Source organism: Patiria miniata, unplaced genomic scaffold, assembly GCF_015706575.1.
Source record: "Patiria miniata isolate m_02_andy unplaced genomic scaffold, ASM1570657v1 HiC_scaffold_24, whole genome shotgun sequence".
Lineage (NCBI taxonomy): Eukaryota > Metazoa > Echinodermata > Asteroidea > Valvatida > Asterinidae > Patiria > Patiria miniata.
This window is the reverse complement of record NW_024037063.1, coordinates 8,649,056-8,666,658: the sequence shown is the minus strand read 5'-3', so window position 1 is coordinate 8,666,658 and position 17,603 is coordinate 8,649,056. Positions and strand designations below refer to the sequence as shown.

Sequence of the window (17,603 nt, the reverse complement as noted above, 5' to 3'; positions counted from 1 at the left end):
CAATATCATGATAAAAAGCAAGTGCCCAAAAGTACTTAGGTAATAAACTGAACAAGGACAAGAACTTCACCCTAGTGCATATTATGAATCTTTACATTAGCTATTGATTATTTGTATAAACAGTACAGTACATGTAACTCAACTAGAAGACAATCGTAAGCGGACGGAGAAAATTCAGAAAATGTTGGACAGATTTCATAAAACTAAACATTAAAAATCAGTTTTTGAATGCTTTTGAACTGTGGGATTAACACTAGAAAAAGTGGAACATACATTTTGAAGTTTTCTTATTTCTACATTTTTTGGGTTTAAATACCCTGTGCAAAATCTTTTGTTTTACTTTTATACAAAGTGGTAATACCTGGCCACTGGCAAAGACATCAAGTATTTTTCGTGTACAACATAAGGCACATCATTCCTTGATGATATACATAGACCATTGCAAAAAAAATCACTGACAGAATTAAAGAAGGCACGTTTCTCTGAATTGTGTCCTACATCATGGAAGGTTTTTAATGAAGATTAACCCTCCTGCTATTTAAAGGGAAAATACAACATTTGCAAACATCAAAAAATAAAACTACCAAATCATTTTGAAATACCTTGCTGGACTGTTAGTGAATGACAGTGTAAAGCATACTGTCATTTTCAAGAAAAGTGGTATTTTTGTATCAATTTCCAACGGACCACCAGCGTTGGAAAAAACTGGGTTTTTTTTTCAAATACTGGCCCCAATTGACCATCACAATTGTTTGCAATCGATTACACACCTATGAACGGGTACAGCCAGGTACAATTCCCCAATGTATGTAAACTGCTCTGTTTCTTCGTATATGGAGTCAGGGAACCAGACTACAGGAAAATTATTGTTTTTCTTGGTTTTTATAGCATTTTCGAACCCAAAACCTCAAAAAAGTCAGTGTAACTATATTTGCTATATATTTCCAACCCCCCAATTCCATCCATTGCTAAAAATTACAGCAAAAGCAAATGATGTATATTCCTTTTAAACACTAGTCGAAATTCACTTCCACTTCCCTTGCTATATCAGGCTATAGTTTTAACAAAGGCTAGTCACCAACAGTCAGATCATGTCAAAGCAAGCACTGTGACTAGTCATTCGTGCTGGGTCAACAGACAAAGCAGGCTTCACTCACTGGGGGTCAAAGCATAGCTGTATCAAGTTACTTAAACAGTCCCAGCCAGTCATGCAATCCTACTTTAAGTAGGCTGGGTATTCTTAACTGTTGAAAACAGTCACTTGTTTGATTTTGACTGAAAGGACTACTTGGCACAGATTTTATGTTTGCATAGGAGGGTTTTAAGGACATTCGTCAATTTGCTAGATATAAAAACAATCTTGGGCTGTCAAAACTCTTCCCAATTATTGTCCGATGTCCTGCAAGTTAAAAAATACCAGCCACTGTGGCCTGATGCCTGCCATTGGTAATGGCTGCTTATAATGAGTGTATGCATGCATTGCAAATGATCAAACAACAAGCATACATCATGTACAGCCTTCATTTCCAATCATGGCAAACAAGATTTCGTTGAAAAACACTGGAATACAGCAAACTCAACATTGTGATTATTTTTTGCCCGCGGTGAATACAACTTTCCTTCATGAATATTGAAGTTTTGTCAACCCATTATATGTTGCATTTTCAACCCATTATACATTGCATTATTTTCCCACTCAATTCAAATAAACACAGAATTAGAAAGCTTTCAATATGCCAACAGCCTTTCAACATTTTCACTTTAACTTTTGTCTTCAAACAATGTGCACAGTGAACAAATATTATCTAAAGCACAATACACAACAATGTTGTTCTCAAAATCTCTGTACAAATGTCTACAAAGTCATCTTTGGAAGCAGTAACCTTTACAAAAGTGTAATTGGGGCAGCCTGGATTCTGAGAATAGTACATGAAAGTCTGTATGATGAACAAATTATAAATGAATATCATTTTAAGGGATAGTCCATCATTTGTAATTTGTGCATTTTGTTCGTTTGAAGCAACAATAGTGCTCAAATTCTAAAGAAGGGGGCTGAACAGCTAACCTGATGAAGTTTCAGCTCAGCTTCAGCTGTATATTTCGAGAAAAACAACATTCTAGGATCTTGATTTCAAATCAAAAGTTGCTGAATCATGTTTTGAATTGGGCCTGAATTCAGCGCCCGAGACACGTTCTCACTGAGCCGTTGCAGCTATGCGATGTCGCGCACCGATCCGACGAATTATAGCAACCCCGCGTGTGTGTGCGTTGTGCCAACGCTTGCGCGCACTTTCCCTATTGAAAAAAACGAACTACTAATTTTCAACGGTGCTTCTTAAGACGCACCGTTGGAAAGGCCTTCTTTCATTGATTTCTTCAAAATGACAGCTTGTCAGAAAGAATAATTTCACAGGGAGCATAGTCCCCTTACTATCTTTCAACCAAGTATGTTTTTCAACAATAAATACAGTTATTTTTTGGATAGCTGCAAATGATGGACTCTGGCTTTAATGGTGATATCATCGTAGTAATTACAGAGTTACTGATTTGCTGTCATTTCAACTGTGAAAATTAAGTACTTGGGCAATCGGAGGCCCCTTTTTAACCATTAGGTAATAAAGTAAGAAAAGGCAACAAACATATTTTCCAAATGAATTTGGAATTGGCTTCATCAGTTAGTCGTGTGCCATCACTATGCGTACTGGTGTCATTCTGGCTACATTTGAGGCAACTCAAAAAGTATTTGGAATAAGTTGTGTAACATTTATCAGCATGGCAAAATTGTATTGGGAATTGTTGAAGAATTCTGAACAACTTCCTAGGAAACTTCCCTGAACAAAGTTATCATTTTCAACAGTGCCAGTAACTTTACCACAGCAATCTTTCCGGAATAGTAACAGGGGTGTGAGTGACCACTGATAAAAATAGCTGAAAACAGCCAAAAAAGGTGTAAAAAAGCTGAACTTTGGAAATCTCCTAATATTTTGTACACAGCAAGTGAGGGGAAAAAAAGCAAAAATCCAAAACAAAAAATGCTGAAATCAGCTTTAAAGCTGAGATTTCACACCCCTGTAATAAGATGACTCCTTACACTTTGGCAACTCTAGAATAAAATGAAAATTGAGACTCCACTTTTTTGATGAATCGATTGCCAGTAGTAACAGTTCCAGTCCACCAAAGAGATTCCAGGCAATTTGAAACGAAAGATTTGCATATTTTAAGAGGATTACCCCTCTAAATGACTAATTTGCGTTAGTGATTCAACAATATACATGTAGCTCATTAGTCATGTACAGAGGTTTTTTCGCACGGCTTTTGTTGATGGGTAAATTTGGTATTAATTCCGGATGGAATCTTGACTCCTGAATGGAATTGGAATCGATTCCAAAAATTAAGGAGTTGCCCAAGCCTAATCTATCTTCACTAGCACAACGCTTCCTGCACCTGATGTGGTTTTTTTTCCTAGATACCATACATCTCTGTGGTGTTCCTACGGACGGCGTAGAGAACCTCATCTAAGGGAATGCCTCTCAGCTGAGCGATGCGGACCGCTACAAACACAGCCATGCTGGGGTTGGCCCAGCGCATGACGCGAGGACACTGTGGAATGAAATAAAGAACGAAACACATGAAGGAAAATCTGACTCAAAAAGGTGTTGCTAAAGTGGGAATGCTTCAACACAACTTGCGTGTAGTTGTATTTGTTAGCAAATTTACCCAACTCCAGCACCTCATGTGTCCAATGATATCCCCAGCCCCTACTTTCCAAATCTGTAGTAGTCTTGACCCAGTTGCAGCCAAGCCGCTGTATGGCGGTAGAGGCAGGTGCTATCAACATCATACGCAGTCTGTTGGAACCTGGGCACTCGCACCTGATCAAGTTCCGAGCATAGCTTGTGTGCATACGGAGTGAAGTACATGTACATGTATGCTCAGAAATTCCTGGGTCAAAATTTCCAAGACGGGATTGGAGTCTTTTGGGGGGGGGGGGGGGGGAAATAGATCCTAGGACCAAATCTGATTCATTTTGAGTGATCCAGTCCTGAGGGAATTAATACACATCCTACATCGCTCTCAATTGTGTAGGTCTATACCGGGACTTGTACAAACTGAATTTATTCTTCATTATCATCCTGCTCCCGAGTGCATAAACTATGTTAAAAAACTCGAGTGAAATCAAGTGAAGGGCAATTGTATTTCCCTGGACCATGTGCACTGTTCAGCGCTATCTTCTAATTTCACCCTGAACAAACAACATTTATCTTCACAATCAAAGAATTAAAGTGTCCTGATAATTCAGCCTTAGCAAGGCCTTCTTAAATTCATTATCATCCTGCTCCCGAGTGCATGAACTATGTTAACAAACTCAAGAGTGTGAAGGGCACTTGTATTTCCCTGGGCACTTGTGTTTTCCCTTTCTTCTAATTTTACCCTGAACAAACAACATTTATCTTCAAAATCAAAGAATTAAAGTGTCCTGATAATTCAGTCTTAGCAAGGCCTTCTTCAGAGGCAAATACTTATCTTAAATTACTAAGTTGTCTAGTCATGCAAAAGTTGTTCACTTTGGAATGAGACACCACCACCACCACCAACAAAAATCGTCCCCTGTTTAGTAATATTTACTTTACTTTACACAGGGTAGACTAGTTCCGGCCTCAATCAGAATTGCTAATGCGATAACCACAAACCAGTCTACTCCCTTCACGCACATAAGCAACCAACAATAAAAGCCTTTTTAAGAGGATTGCAGATGCAAAAAAATAGAAAAGAAAGGAGCTTTTGTAAAAATTAATGCACAAATTTAGCAGCACAGACAATGCATTTTAAATGTCCAAAATGAAGAAAGTAAGATTTTCATTTTATTTTTAGCTCTTTGAAAGGCCACTTATTTTTACAAATCTGTCCTGCCAGATATTAAGAAGTCGCTAATAAGGATTTCCCCACTCTATCCTCTAGACAATGTATCCTCGCATGCTAAAGACTGATTCTAATTGATTCTATTTGAGTAAATTGAAGTACTTTCTGTACCTGCTTTGGGAGAAAGTACGGAGCATCCGTCTCCAGTAGGATTTTGCCGAGCGGGATTTCCGTAGCCGTGCGATGAACTGGGAACGCTGAGGGGAAGGTGACCAGTGCCGTCAAGCCAATAAAGGAATTCGGAAAGGCTTGGAAGAAGTTCCTGCCACACCAAAATATAAAATAATTGCAGAGGGACAAATTTCACCTTTAGTCGATAGTTACAAAACAAAATTTAACAACTGTTATGGACTAATTCAGCGAGTAATAACATTTTTTTTTCAGTTCACATTTATTTCCATTCTGCACAGCACAATTGAATATACAAGAAATAACAATATTATAATAAGGAAATATACAATTGTGGCACATACATGAAGTCATATTCTGTAAGCAGAAGCTTGTATCTATAGATGCCTTTAAATAATAACTAAATAAAGAAATGCTGTGAAATGATGAGATATTTAAATCAGACAGACTGACAAGCACACATACGCACACACACAACAGACAAACAGATACAGGAAGACCAAATTGACGGATCGGAGACAAAACAAACTGATTGCATGGACATGACATTAACCGCATACGTAATCTAGTAAGAAACACCGCATGTAGGGACATTTGCAATTACGCTGGAATGAACCTAACGATTTAATGAGAAAATCTTTGCTCAAAGTGAAGATGGGACTGGTACCAAATATCCTGTGAAATTATTCCTTCTGAAATGGTTTCACTGGGAGGAAAACAATAATTGAATCCAGAGACCGCCCCAAAATTGTGATTGCTTTTCTCTTTGTCTAGAAATCAAATTGTATCCACTGAGCTGAAACTTAACGCCCCCAAAAGTCTCTGGTTTCTCGTATGCACACGCTTCACCGTAGCCATGCGCGTCGGCAAAATTAAAAGTTTTTTTTTAAATTAAATGTAAGATGATGTCTCAAAACCGCCAAACTCACTGGTTTGACTGGAATCCTGCTGCTGCACAATTTTAACATGTTTTTAGACGGGGTTACGATGTAAGCTTTATGTGGCCTCTCTTGGCTTCCATATATTTTGCACTAAATTTTGTCGGGCTCATTATTGTCCAGTTTTTTGTCGATCACACATGTTCTTGTTTTCTCAGTTTTTTTTTTTTTAGTTTTTTTTATTGTTTTCTCTTGATTCTGTGTTCTTCGTCGATGCTTCAGGTGTGTAGGGGTCGCCCAGTAAAGCAACTTATAGTGCTTGCACTTTTCCCACCCTACCTGGTTTGTTTTGTTTAATAATAACAATAATAACCATATGCAGTCATCAGCCAACATTTAAAGGAAAAAAAAGGGTAAAAAAACCCAAAGCGTTGCGTTGCCGCACCACTTTTAGGGCAAGCTCCATACCAGAAACAGAAGCCCTTTTTTTGGCCTACACAAGTCAGTTTATAATATAATTCTGACAAATATACATGTATCAGTTTTGCAGTCGAGACATTTGTTTCAAGAGCTGTCGAGACGAGACTTCATTATTTTATTTTTTTTCAATTGCTACCGGGTACAATATTCAACAACAAACTATCAGTCTTTCAATACATTTTGTGCCATGAAACTTTGATGAAAGAAAAACGATATAATTTTGCAGTCAACTTTCAACCTGTTTTTTTTCCTTCGGAGTCAGGGCCTCCCCAACTCCATCAAAATCCACCCCCCCCCCCTCCCCCCATTTTGATAGATTTTGGGGCCGGGACTTGGTCCTGCAGGCCTGGTTTGACTAAATATTGATGGAATATGATGGACTTGATACTGGAGGCTTAAAGCAAAGCATGCAGTGGAAGCTGTGTGATTGATGGATTTTGGCAGGCTTGGTCCAGTACTTAGTAAAAAACAGTGGAGAGTTAGGGTTAAGCATCTTTTCAAGGCCAGTTTTAGATCCAATTTTGTCAATAAAGGGATTATTTTAAAATCAAACTTTTACATGAAAACAAGCCAAAAATTGTGAGTCTTTCTTCATGCACATTTTAATGAACTCGAATCATTTATTATTATGTAAGTACTTATTTCGTGAGGTCTCAGAGGAGGTATTGACTACAACACTGGCAAGTACATGTATACAGACAACAGAATACCTAGCCTCTTGCGGGGAGCCAGTGAAGCAGTGTCGATGGATCTTGTAGTTTCTCGGCACAATTTCTTTCATGATGCTGAGTGTGTCGTGTTCCGCGTCCCGGCTATGGATCACTAGTGGCTTGCCCATCTGCAGGGCAATCCTCAACTGCCTCCGAAACACCTCGATCTGCAAGGGTCTGTCGGACGTGCAACGGTTGGAATAGTCTAAGCCTATCTCTCCTAATGCTATGGCCTGGTCGAAAAAAGAAGTCAAGAAAACAAACTTAAATAAACTGAATAAGACTTGAGGGATTGCATGGTGGACATGATCCATGAATGGGAGGTTTGCGGTAACACCATGTGAATGATAGATCAGGAGACTGACAACAAGCAGAGCATACTGTTCGAAACGTCGAGTTGAACCAACGCAGTCCTTCTGATTTGAAAATCACAGGTGTGTGGAAAAAGGCACACCTGGATTTTTCTAGGTGTGTGTGTTTTCTAGGTGTGTGGCTTTTTAGGTGTGTGATCTGTGGTCCAGGGAAATTCAGGCGTGCAATTATTCCCACTTCTCAGGAAGCTTTTTACATGTAGGTGTGCGATGGTGTGGGGGTGTGATCACACCTCAAATCAGAAGGATTGCCAACTGGTTCTTCTCAGAACCACACAACTCACTAAGAGATTTCATTCACATGGTGTTACCGCAAACCTCCCATTCATTAAAATAAACTAAATTAATGAATGCTTAACAAAATCTGCATTGCAGTGTTGCAGTCCAGACAAGTTCTCACAATGGCATCGCAAGTCCTTCAGTCTCAGTCATGGCACATATTATTCGCATCAAACAATGCCAAATGTATTTCTCTGTTATCTGCTCATCCCCCTTTACCGTACTTGTGACTGGACTTTTTTAACAATTTGTGATTTGCTTTTGCCAGACTTGAGGTCATTTTGACTATGACACTGCAGAAATACTTACACTGTAAAGGGTGACCCCAAAAAAACATTTACACTTTTTCAGATGCAGAATAATCGGAATCGGGAAGACATGTTAAAATTGTTTTAAGTTATTCCTAAACTATACTGTATCTTTGTGGTATATGGTGAAAACGGTGCTGAAAATGCAGCCTAAGTTAAGAAATGGCAATGGTTTAAAGAAAGATGGTCAAAAACCAGTTTGTCTGCACACAAGTCTATAAGTTACAGTCAACACAATAGCATTGCACGCATTAACAACTGCAATAATTATGTCTAAATGACTGCCATAGGGTGGACAAACTAGTTTTGGACTATTCTTTTGTAAAGGACCGCTATTTCTTAACTTGAGCTTTATTTTCAACGCCGTTTTCACCATATATACGACCAAGATCTTGTAGTTTAGGAATATCTTTTAGGAATATCGTTTAGGAACAATTTCAACATGTCTAGAGCTTCAAATTTGAGAAATCTGCCTCTGAAAAAGTGTAAACTTTTGTTGGACCACCCTGCCTAACATTTCCTTGGTTTGAATATTATGGTCCTTGATTCAAGGCATGTTTTTGTTTCTGTAAAGCTTTGGGTAAAAATGGAGGTTGCAAATTTGCAAAACAAACATTACAAATCAGCAGATTTGTAAGAGACCAACTGAAACACTGGGACATGATATTAAATAGTATATTGCATTTTGATGCTACATTATGCTGAGTTAATATTCTAAAGAGGAACAATTTGCACGAAGTAGGAAGACATTGTCATCTAAGTTTCAACAAAGCTAAGTTTCAACAAAGCCCACTTAAAATTTTAACCAGATACACACGCATTGTATGATTAACCCTTAATCAAACAAAATAAAGTTCAATTTCTTTAATTATCCTGAATATTCTAAAGCAGAAAAATGTTACTGCACAAAGGAGGAATACATTGTCATCTACATGTAAGTTTAAAAAAAGCCCACTTAAAATTTTAATCAGATACACGCACATTGTATGATCAACCCTTAATCAAACAAAATAAAGTTCAATTTCTTTAATTATCCTGAATATCTGGTTTATCGGATCAATCAGACCCAGAGTGAACTTACAGTTGGACTTCAGACATTTACTATTACCAATTTACCCTTTTGTCGGAACAAATTTTGTTAATTAAGAGCATTATTAATGTATGCGGCTGTTAAAAATTACCTGTGCTACAGAGTATGTCATTTTTGCCAGAAATGATTATGCCTACATATGCTTCATTTCTGATCTACCTCTGTAAGACAGAGTTTATGAAAATCTGGTATTATTAATATTATATAAATTGCGGTATCGAATCAGGATACAGGAAGAAAGTTTCCTATCCAGGGCTTACTATTGGAAACGAGGTTGGAAATAAAGAAAGCACTGGGGACGAGGTTGAAAAAAAAATTACAAGATTACTGCATCACATATCTCTTCACCCTTCTTTTAAGAGGAAAACAGTTGAATGGTCTCATAAAGTAGATTAAAGACAGAGTTCATGAAAAAAATATGTTGTCGCGTAAAATTTCCTTTAGTTTTCCTTCAAAATTACATGTACTTTTTTTTTCAATAAAGACAAATTCTCCAAGCCCTTGGGGTCTAGCCCCCTCCAACTTCCCACCACCAGTTCTACCACTGACTATCCTTCAACTCTTGAATATAAAATTGAGAAAAAAAATATGCGAAAATGCAAGAGACCACAAGAGGGCTCACTTCTGAAATGTGCAACTGGATAAGAATGTCAATTGGATAAAAACATATAGTTTAGCCAATGAGGGCGCTGTATCATGGCAATAACATTATTTGCTAGGATGCAGACCTGCAAATTGACTCCTATTGACCCAATTTATAATTATGCGTACTTCCAAAAATTATTTAAAATACTCACAACTCTCCAAGGTCAATTAAAAGCTTATTCTATCATCTTTCATTTTCTGTTCTTTTTTGGGGGGTTAAGCAATGATTTTTGGGAGATAATGCCCTCTAAAGATGATCCTTCCTAAAAGCAGCCCTGAAGCCCATTGTCATTTTGAAAAGGGACACCTATTAGTATTACAAGGGAGTTCTATTTAGAGTAAATCTTCAAACTGACCTTCGGATGTCTCATGCGTCTGATGATATTCTCCTCCACTATGCCATCGTAGCTCTTTGCATGATGAGGATGGCATCCAAAAGCCATCCAGATGTTCTTCTCCATCACAAGATCCTTCCACAGTGCTCCCTGCTCAAACCCCTCTGGTGTGCAGAACACCGCAAGACAGCCCGCGTAGTTTGGAGGGAAGTTATGAATCCTTGAGAACTTCTCAAAAGTGCCATGGAACTCCGAGCGCTGGAACAGGAAGTCAATGTGGCAGTGGGTGTCTATGTAGGGGACCGAGCAGACAGGATAATCGACTATGGGACAGAGCTCCACTGACGTATCTTTGGGAGCGTGGCACGTCTTCCAGGGACTTGGAGTGGAGACCTCATTGGTCCAGGGAGTGAACCTAGTTGGAGTGATGGTGCCGGGGGTCCGGGTAAGTGAGGAAGACCAGCCAAGCGAGCCCAATGTCCAGGATCTTGACGATGCTTTGGAAGTCATCACTGACAGGCTTGAGGTTGATGACTGCGGTATCAATGATGGAGTCCTTGATGTGGACACCAAGTTCTCTCGACAGATTCCTTTAGAGTAGACACACTCTGGACTGGAAGGCAGACGAGAGCTTACGTGCACGTTTACTGGCTGACCTTTGCAAGATTGGAGCTGAGCAAGACGGAGAAATCGTGGTGGGACGTTAAATACAGGTTGGATTTTTTGGGCATTACTAGAGGCCGGGAGAGCATCGCCGTGCATGATTGTTGGACTAGAGTCTCTGTTGCCTGGATAATCCCCAGGGGCTCTTTCAAGAACCCTGGCTGGTGTTGTCTTGGTATTTTCTCGCTTCCCTTGCAACGCAGAGAAGCTACCCATGGTGTTCATGGAATGGGTGACATCTGAAGGTTTCTGGGTTGAATTGAATGGATGAAATGGTCGTGCGGAAGGGTTCAAAGAGTTGTTTTCATCCAGGAAGTCTGGCATTGGTCCAGACCAGGTGCACGCTGAGGATTTCATGGGCTGAGGAGCAGGAGGATGGACGTAGTAGGGCGACACAGTTGCCACGTTCTTCTGACTTGTAGAAATTCTCGGCTTGAATTCTAGCTCTACAGGAAAAGAGCTAGATCTAAATGGGGCAACAGACCTGATGCCAGAGGCGTGCCGTTTCTGCTGTGACACCCGCTTGCAGTAAGGGCTACTGAAGATTTCTTCATTGTTTCCCTTCATGATGCTGTCCACAAGCTGTTCCCAGGCTTCATCAGATGAGGAGGAGTCATCCGGTACCTCGCCAGGTTCCAGGTCCTGCCTTCCGGTGACCTTGCTGGATTCTGTCCGAGGTTGATCCTGCTTATCCAGCCAATCGACAATGTAATCAGTCTTGGCCATGGTCTTCTCATCGACACAAACTCCAGCAACCTCTTCAGAACTCTTCTCATCAATAGCTGGTGTAGATGACACTTTACTTTTGCCCTCAGCAAGAGATACTTTTTCTCGATTCCTTGATACACTCCTTGGAATAAACTGTGATGTACAGCTTGCAGCTTGTACAGATTCCTCCAGATTTGCAGACCTGGAATCGACTTTGAACCCGGTTAATGGTTGAGAGTTAGTGCAGCATTCCATGGTTTCATCCTCAGCTTCTTTATTAGAATACCGATTCAGAGATTCTGGTTGCGGCTTTATCTGGTTTTCTGTCTGATGTTGAGATATATGGTGGAACTTTTGAGACTGCCTGTGGTCCGGAATGCCAAAGGTTTCTGGCTGAGATTCTTTACTCAGTTGACTTCCAGGTTTGGTTTCCAATTTCTTGCCAATTAAAGGTTCTGCCTCCACTTCTTCCTCAGAACCAATGCTTACTGCATTATCAAAGGCCTGGTAGATGTGCTCCAGTCGTACCTTACTTGTCGGCCGTGACGGCTTCCTCTGCACATGCCCTGTTCGGTCAGTGCGCCTGGTGGTCTTGGCTGACTCTGCTGATTTGGGCCGTACCTTTGCTGCTGATCTAGGCAAGGACAGTGGTTTTAGAACAGAATCAAGCACACATTTGGTGAAGAAACTGGCCCCGACAGATGACTTGTCTTTTGGTGATGGAGATCGGCAATCAGCTCTTTTGTCTTTTGTAACCTTCTTGCCATCCTGGACTTCTTTGGTGCCGGCACCTTTTGCTCTTGGGATGGAATTCACTGAGCTCTTTTCTGCCACTAGGCCACCATGACGGCTTGTTGCAGTAGGTGGACTAAGCTTGTGTTTTTCCATTTTGCATTTTACATGGATTTCCTTGGTGTTGCTTACACACTCCTCACTCTTGCTTCTCTGCTCAGCGATGTGTACCTTTGCTTTATCCACTGATTTTCCTGTACTACTGCTACTCTTTGATAACTTTTCACAAGAAGGTTGGGCTGGTCCTGATTTTGAAGTGCAATCTTCTTTGGCGACCTTTTCACCTCTACTAGATATCTGAGGACCATCATCAAAAGCTGCCTCCCATGCTTTGGCAAACTGAGTCTCATATTTGGTACCCTCACTGTCCACTGAAGACTCAACATCATATTCACCTGATGGAACTCGCACCTCTTCTGGACACTTGCCACTTCTTGACTTTTTACTGTCCTTACGGTACTTCACTTTTGCAACTGTGTTATCCTCGGTAGGCTTCTCTTTGGCATACTCAGATCTTTGTCCTTCCTCATTGGCATTTTGTTTCTTTCCTGTAACAGCTTCAACTCGGCTTCTTGAACTTGATGAATGCATACATGTACTTGTCAATATGCTGTCTCCCTTCCATTGTGTTTCTTCCACTTTTGCGACTGTAGAATCTTTTCTTGATATTTTTGACCCTGCTACCACTACATGTAGTTTCTGTCCAGTCGATGTGCTTACATCTCCACATTTTCTTGACGAATCAACATACATGCTTTTACTGAACACTGTTTTGCTCTTGATCTGAAACTTTACTTTTCCTGAGCTATCTTTGCCAGTAGGCTGCATTGAAACACTTTCAACCGTTTTGTTCTTTCCTGGCTTAGTCCTAGATCTCTCCTTAGTGGCAGTGCAGAGAGTTTCTTGTGTCTGGATACTAGCCTTCTTGTTACTGATGTCCTCAACTGTCATCACTCTAGTCACGTCACTGCCACTGCTCATTTTGGAATTGTCCCAATCATGTGATGTGACATCAGGACTACAAACAGCCTGTTGTTGCACCTCCTCTGTTTTCTTTGGACAGATTCCTGATCCTCTCAACCTCTTCTTTCCCTTTCTGCTTCTGGTGTGTTTCCTACCTGGGGACAGTTCACTGAAGGTTCGCTTGGAGGCGTGACTCTCCTGGCCAGAGCTCCCACTGTCAACAGACACTCTGCGGGCTTTTTTCTCGTTTGCCCCCATCTCATCAAGAACGTCTTCAGAGACTGTGCATTTGATCTTTTCAATCTTCTTAACTGGATTCCTTGGTGAGATCTTGTTTGTCTCAGGCTGTGTATCATCATGTACAAGTGCGCTCCCGCCTGCCTCGTCACTGACCGAGAGACTTTTCATCTTGTCACAGCATCGGGCAGACGGAGGCTTCACATCCTTTTGCGACACTTTGGGAGAGATTCTAGGCCATCTTTCAGGGTTGGTTGATTGCGTTGCTCGCAAGTGAGCCTCGTCTCGAGGTCTGGTCTTCTTGCCATCAGAGCAGCTAAAAAATGGGGGCTGCGTTACTCTCCTGTGCCCCTTATGCCCAAGAGTACCGGTATCTGCATTTCTTCCATCTTGTTTAGCTGGGGTCATCTGAAGTCGTGCTTTGATGGGAGTCTGTCCGATGGATTTGTGGCATGGAGAAGCAAACTCATCATGGCTGTACATGTTGGTGAACTTCCTATCACACCACTCAGAGAAGGAGAGCTCTCCTTTGTCATCTCGATTGGATGCCATGTGTTGCATTGGGATTTCTCCAAGACAAATGAATAACCTGAGGGTAAAAAAAAAATACTTCTGGATTGACTACAATATAAGGGGATTCGTAACTTTTGCAGATCTCTTTGAAAAGAATGAAGGGAAATTTAACCTGTCGCACTATGCTCGAATCGAGTTTTGGTAACCTGGAAGGTTTGCAACTAAAGGTAGAGTAGATCATTTGTCATTTGTGCATTTGTTTCGTTTGAAGCAACAAAAGTGCTCAAAACCTAAAGACAGGTGCTTGACAACTAACCTGATGAAGTTTTAGCTCTGTGAATGCTGTATATTCTGAGAAAACAATATTCTAAGATCTCGATTTCAATTCAAAAGGTAGAGTCGTATTGTGAATTGTACCTCAAATCAGCCTGCAGAACACATTCTCATTCAGCTGATGCAGCTCTATGCAATGTCATGCACTGAACCGATGAATAATAGCAACCGCGCGTGGGTGTGCGTTGTGTCAACGCTTTCGCGCACTCATTCACGGCTTTGCCCAATTACAAACAAACTAATCACGGCAATTTCCAAAAATGCGTCACCTGACTCATCTTTGGAAATGGCTTTCTTTTATTGTTTTCCTCAAAATGAATGAAGGAATAATTTTGCAGGGGGTTTAGTGCCATTACTATCATATAAGTTATCCCGCGAGCACGAGTGAAACACGGAATAATGTAGTGCGTCTGTGTCCCACTTACCACGAGGCCGAAGGCCGAGTGGTATGTGGGACACAGACGCACTACATTTTCCTTGTTCCATGAGCGCGAGCGTGATAACGAATTTATCTTCAAGCAAAGTTGATGCACAGTAAAGATTGAGCACGCATGCTGTACACCAGGGCCTGCTGTACACAAACTTTTCAGTGGTTATCCTATTGCACGTGCGTGTTGTACGGAATGGCGCTTGCATCTTAGAAAAGCGCAATACGCAGAGTGCGGTAGGGACTGAGGCCGTGCTACATGGTTATATGTAGCACGGCTTGTTGCCATGGATCGACCAATCAGGATCGAGGATTCAAGTTTATTTGAAGATAATAATAATTATTATAATCCCTAACCCTGCTCAATCCAACAGGATCCAACTATTGTACATATCTGTAGGGTCCTGTTGGATTGAGCATAAAAACCCCTTGTATAGCAGGCAACTGAAAACAGTCAGAGTGGAATTCTGTTGGGACTGGTAATTAATGCCAAGTTGGACTCTGTTGGATCCAGCAGGAAACTGAAAAATAAGACACAGTTGGATTCTGTTGTATTGAGCAGGCCAGTCATGTTATATTTCCAGTTACCCAACAACTTGGCAAGTTGGGTTGTGTGGGGCTGTGTTGGATTGAGCAGGAAACTCATGATGAGTAACCATCGCCAATCGACTGTGTCAGATATAGCAGGGTAGTCCTGGGAACTATTAGGGGTTAGGATTACCAAGTAAGCTTTTTAACAATGATTTGGTCAGTTACATGTACTTTTTGGAAATGATCTACTCCGCCGGATACCTTTAATTGGATAATGGATTTAACGTATCTCAATTATGTATCAAAAGGACACTAAGACTCACTAAGAGACCTGAAATACTTTAAAACTGACTGCCAACAACATTGATTTCCAAAAAATGTTACATGTTAAACATAGTGTCCCTAAACTGAATTACCCGTGTGGTACATGTAGTCTACTATGTGCTTTATGAAGCAACCGTGGAACTGTAGCACGGGGGTATTTAAGTGCGCACACTTGAACGTCGTGTTTTTTCCATCAAATGCTATTTTTTCAAGCAATACCCAAGTTATTTACATTTGAATGAGACATCAAATGAAAAAAATATGGAAAACTGCTTTAATTAAAATATTTTGAATCATTTGAAGCCAAAGAATATAAAATTCAGTTCCTGCAGACATGACTGTCTCCTGTCCCCTATCATAATGTAGGGATGGCATATCTGTCCAGTTTGAGACCCCTCTAAAAAGGCTTTAAATGTATATTTTTTCCAAATTTTTAAAATACTTTTTAAACGGTGTTTATCAATCCAATTTTTTTTTAATTCCAGCCTCAACCAGTCATTTTGACATGTTTGAGCATTCTTTTAAAGAAAATGCAAAATTCATCCCTATTTTAGCAGTTGGAGACATGCAAGATGTAATGTTTTCTTGACATTGAACAGGGTCCTAAATTACACTAGGGCCAACCACTTATAAATTTTCGAATTAAATACCGGTAGACTGCTGATGAGATAGACTTATTTCACGTTTTGGAATACTGATTATCATCGCTAGCTTGAAAACCAAGTAGTTCTTTTGCGTGGTTTATAGGGCTTTTCATTGGTAAAAAGGGTGACAGCAGCAGGATACTTTTCTAGCAGCTGACCTTTTAATTTCTCCAGTTTTTACAGAAGGCCCTACTAATTGATTTAGGGGGTTATAATAATATGTAGCTTCAAGTTCAATCTCAAACAGGCCTATCAACATGATCAAATAAAATTAAAAAGTCTTGATTTCAAATTCAGACAACTTTTCAGGAAACTTAGGAAAATCATAGCATATGCTTCGCTGCCATGGCTGTGTGGCTTTAAAATTGAGGGAAAAGAATGTTGCATCCTGATGCCCTTTTTTCATTAGATATCATCAATGAAAATGAATTAGGTCAATCATTGCAAAAATGTTGAAAAGACATGAATTGAATCCGGGACTGACATGACTGAGAAACATTTTCAATTTTGTTAGGAAGGAAAAAATGTTGCAGCCCGACACCACTTCCATGATTGTGTACAAAGTCTATGGAGTGTCAAGAAAATTTTCTAAGTAGGCCTATATCCTAACAAAATTGGAAATGTTTCTCAGTCCCAGATTCATGTCTTGTTTGCAATGAATGACCTTCAATCATTGAGATGATATGAAGAAAAAAGTTGCGTCAGGTTGCAACATTTTTCCCCAGCAAATTGTCCAGATTTCTTGAGCTAGACTCTCCACAGAAATAACCGCTGAAGTGGCGTCTGATGGATACTACATAGTACATTATTTCCAACGGAGGAAGTCCAGTGATGAGTCGTGAAGTTGACATTTATTATGGGGCAGTTGACCTCCAGTTTATCAGGCCGGCTCTATCAAGTATCATGTCTATTCACACGTGCACAAATCATGTCCCTGTCAGTGTCACTCACAGTGTCAGCAACAGCACGTGCACTTTTTGGACATTTTGTAAATTCGTTCCATATGATTATTGGCGCTCTACAGAGTTGCCCAAAGCAATCAATTAATGTATTGTTGTATTTTGCTATCAAACGAACACTTAAAAAAACTTACTATTTCACAGTTGCATGTTGGAATAGTCTAATTCTACCTCCATGGAATAGTGAAGGCCTGGATTACGCCCTACTTAACTCATGTGCTTGTCAAAAGTGGATGGGGTGGTCGATCGTACGTACGTCGTCCGCCGCGCGCGCGGCATGGCACTTTTGCAACCGCTAACGTCGAACAGCGCCCTCTTGCGACATGAACCAATGGCGCTCGCGCGCAATGACAAGTTTTTGATA

At 40.4% G+C, this 17,603-nt stretch overlaps 1 protein-coding gene across 1 annotated transcript; it reads right to left on the bottom strand.

The window, feature by feature from the left end:
* Nucleotides 1–2,389: 2,389 nt before the first annotated feature.
* On the bottom strand, nucleotides 2,390–17,530 carry LOC119732154. The gene is made up of 5 exons (XM_038205562.1): nucleotides 17,374–17,530; nucleotides 10,167–14,097; nucleotides 7,118–7,350; nucleotides 5,032–5,182; nucleotides 2,390–3,600 (listed from the first exon to the last, which is right to left on the bottom strand). Exons 2-5 carry the CDS (start codon nucleotides 14,067–14,069, stop codon nucleotides 3,463–3,465), a joined length of 4,425 nt encoding a protein of 1,474 aa, XP_038061490.1. The 5' UTR covers nucleotides 14,070–14,097; nucleotides 17,374–17,530; the 3' UTR covers nucleotides 2,390–3,462.
* Between the last annotated feature and the right edge of the window lie 73 nt (nucleotides 17,531–17,603).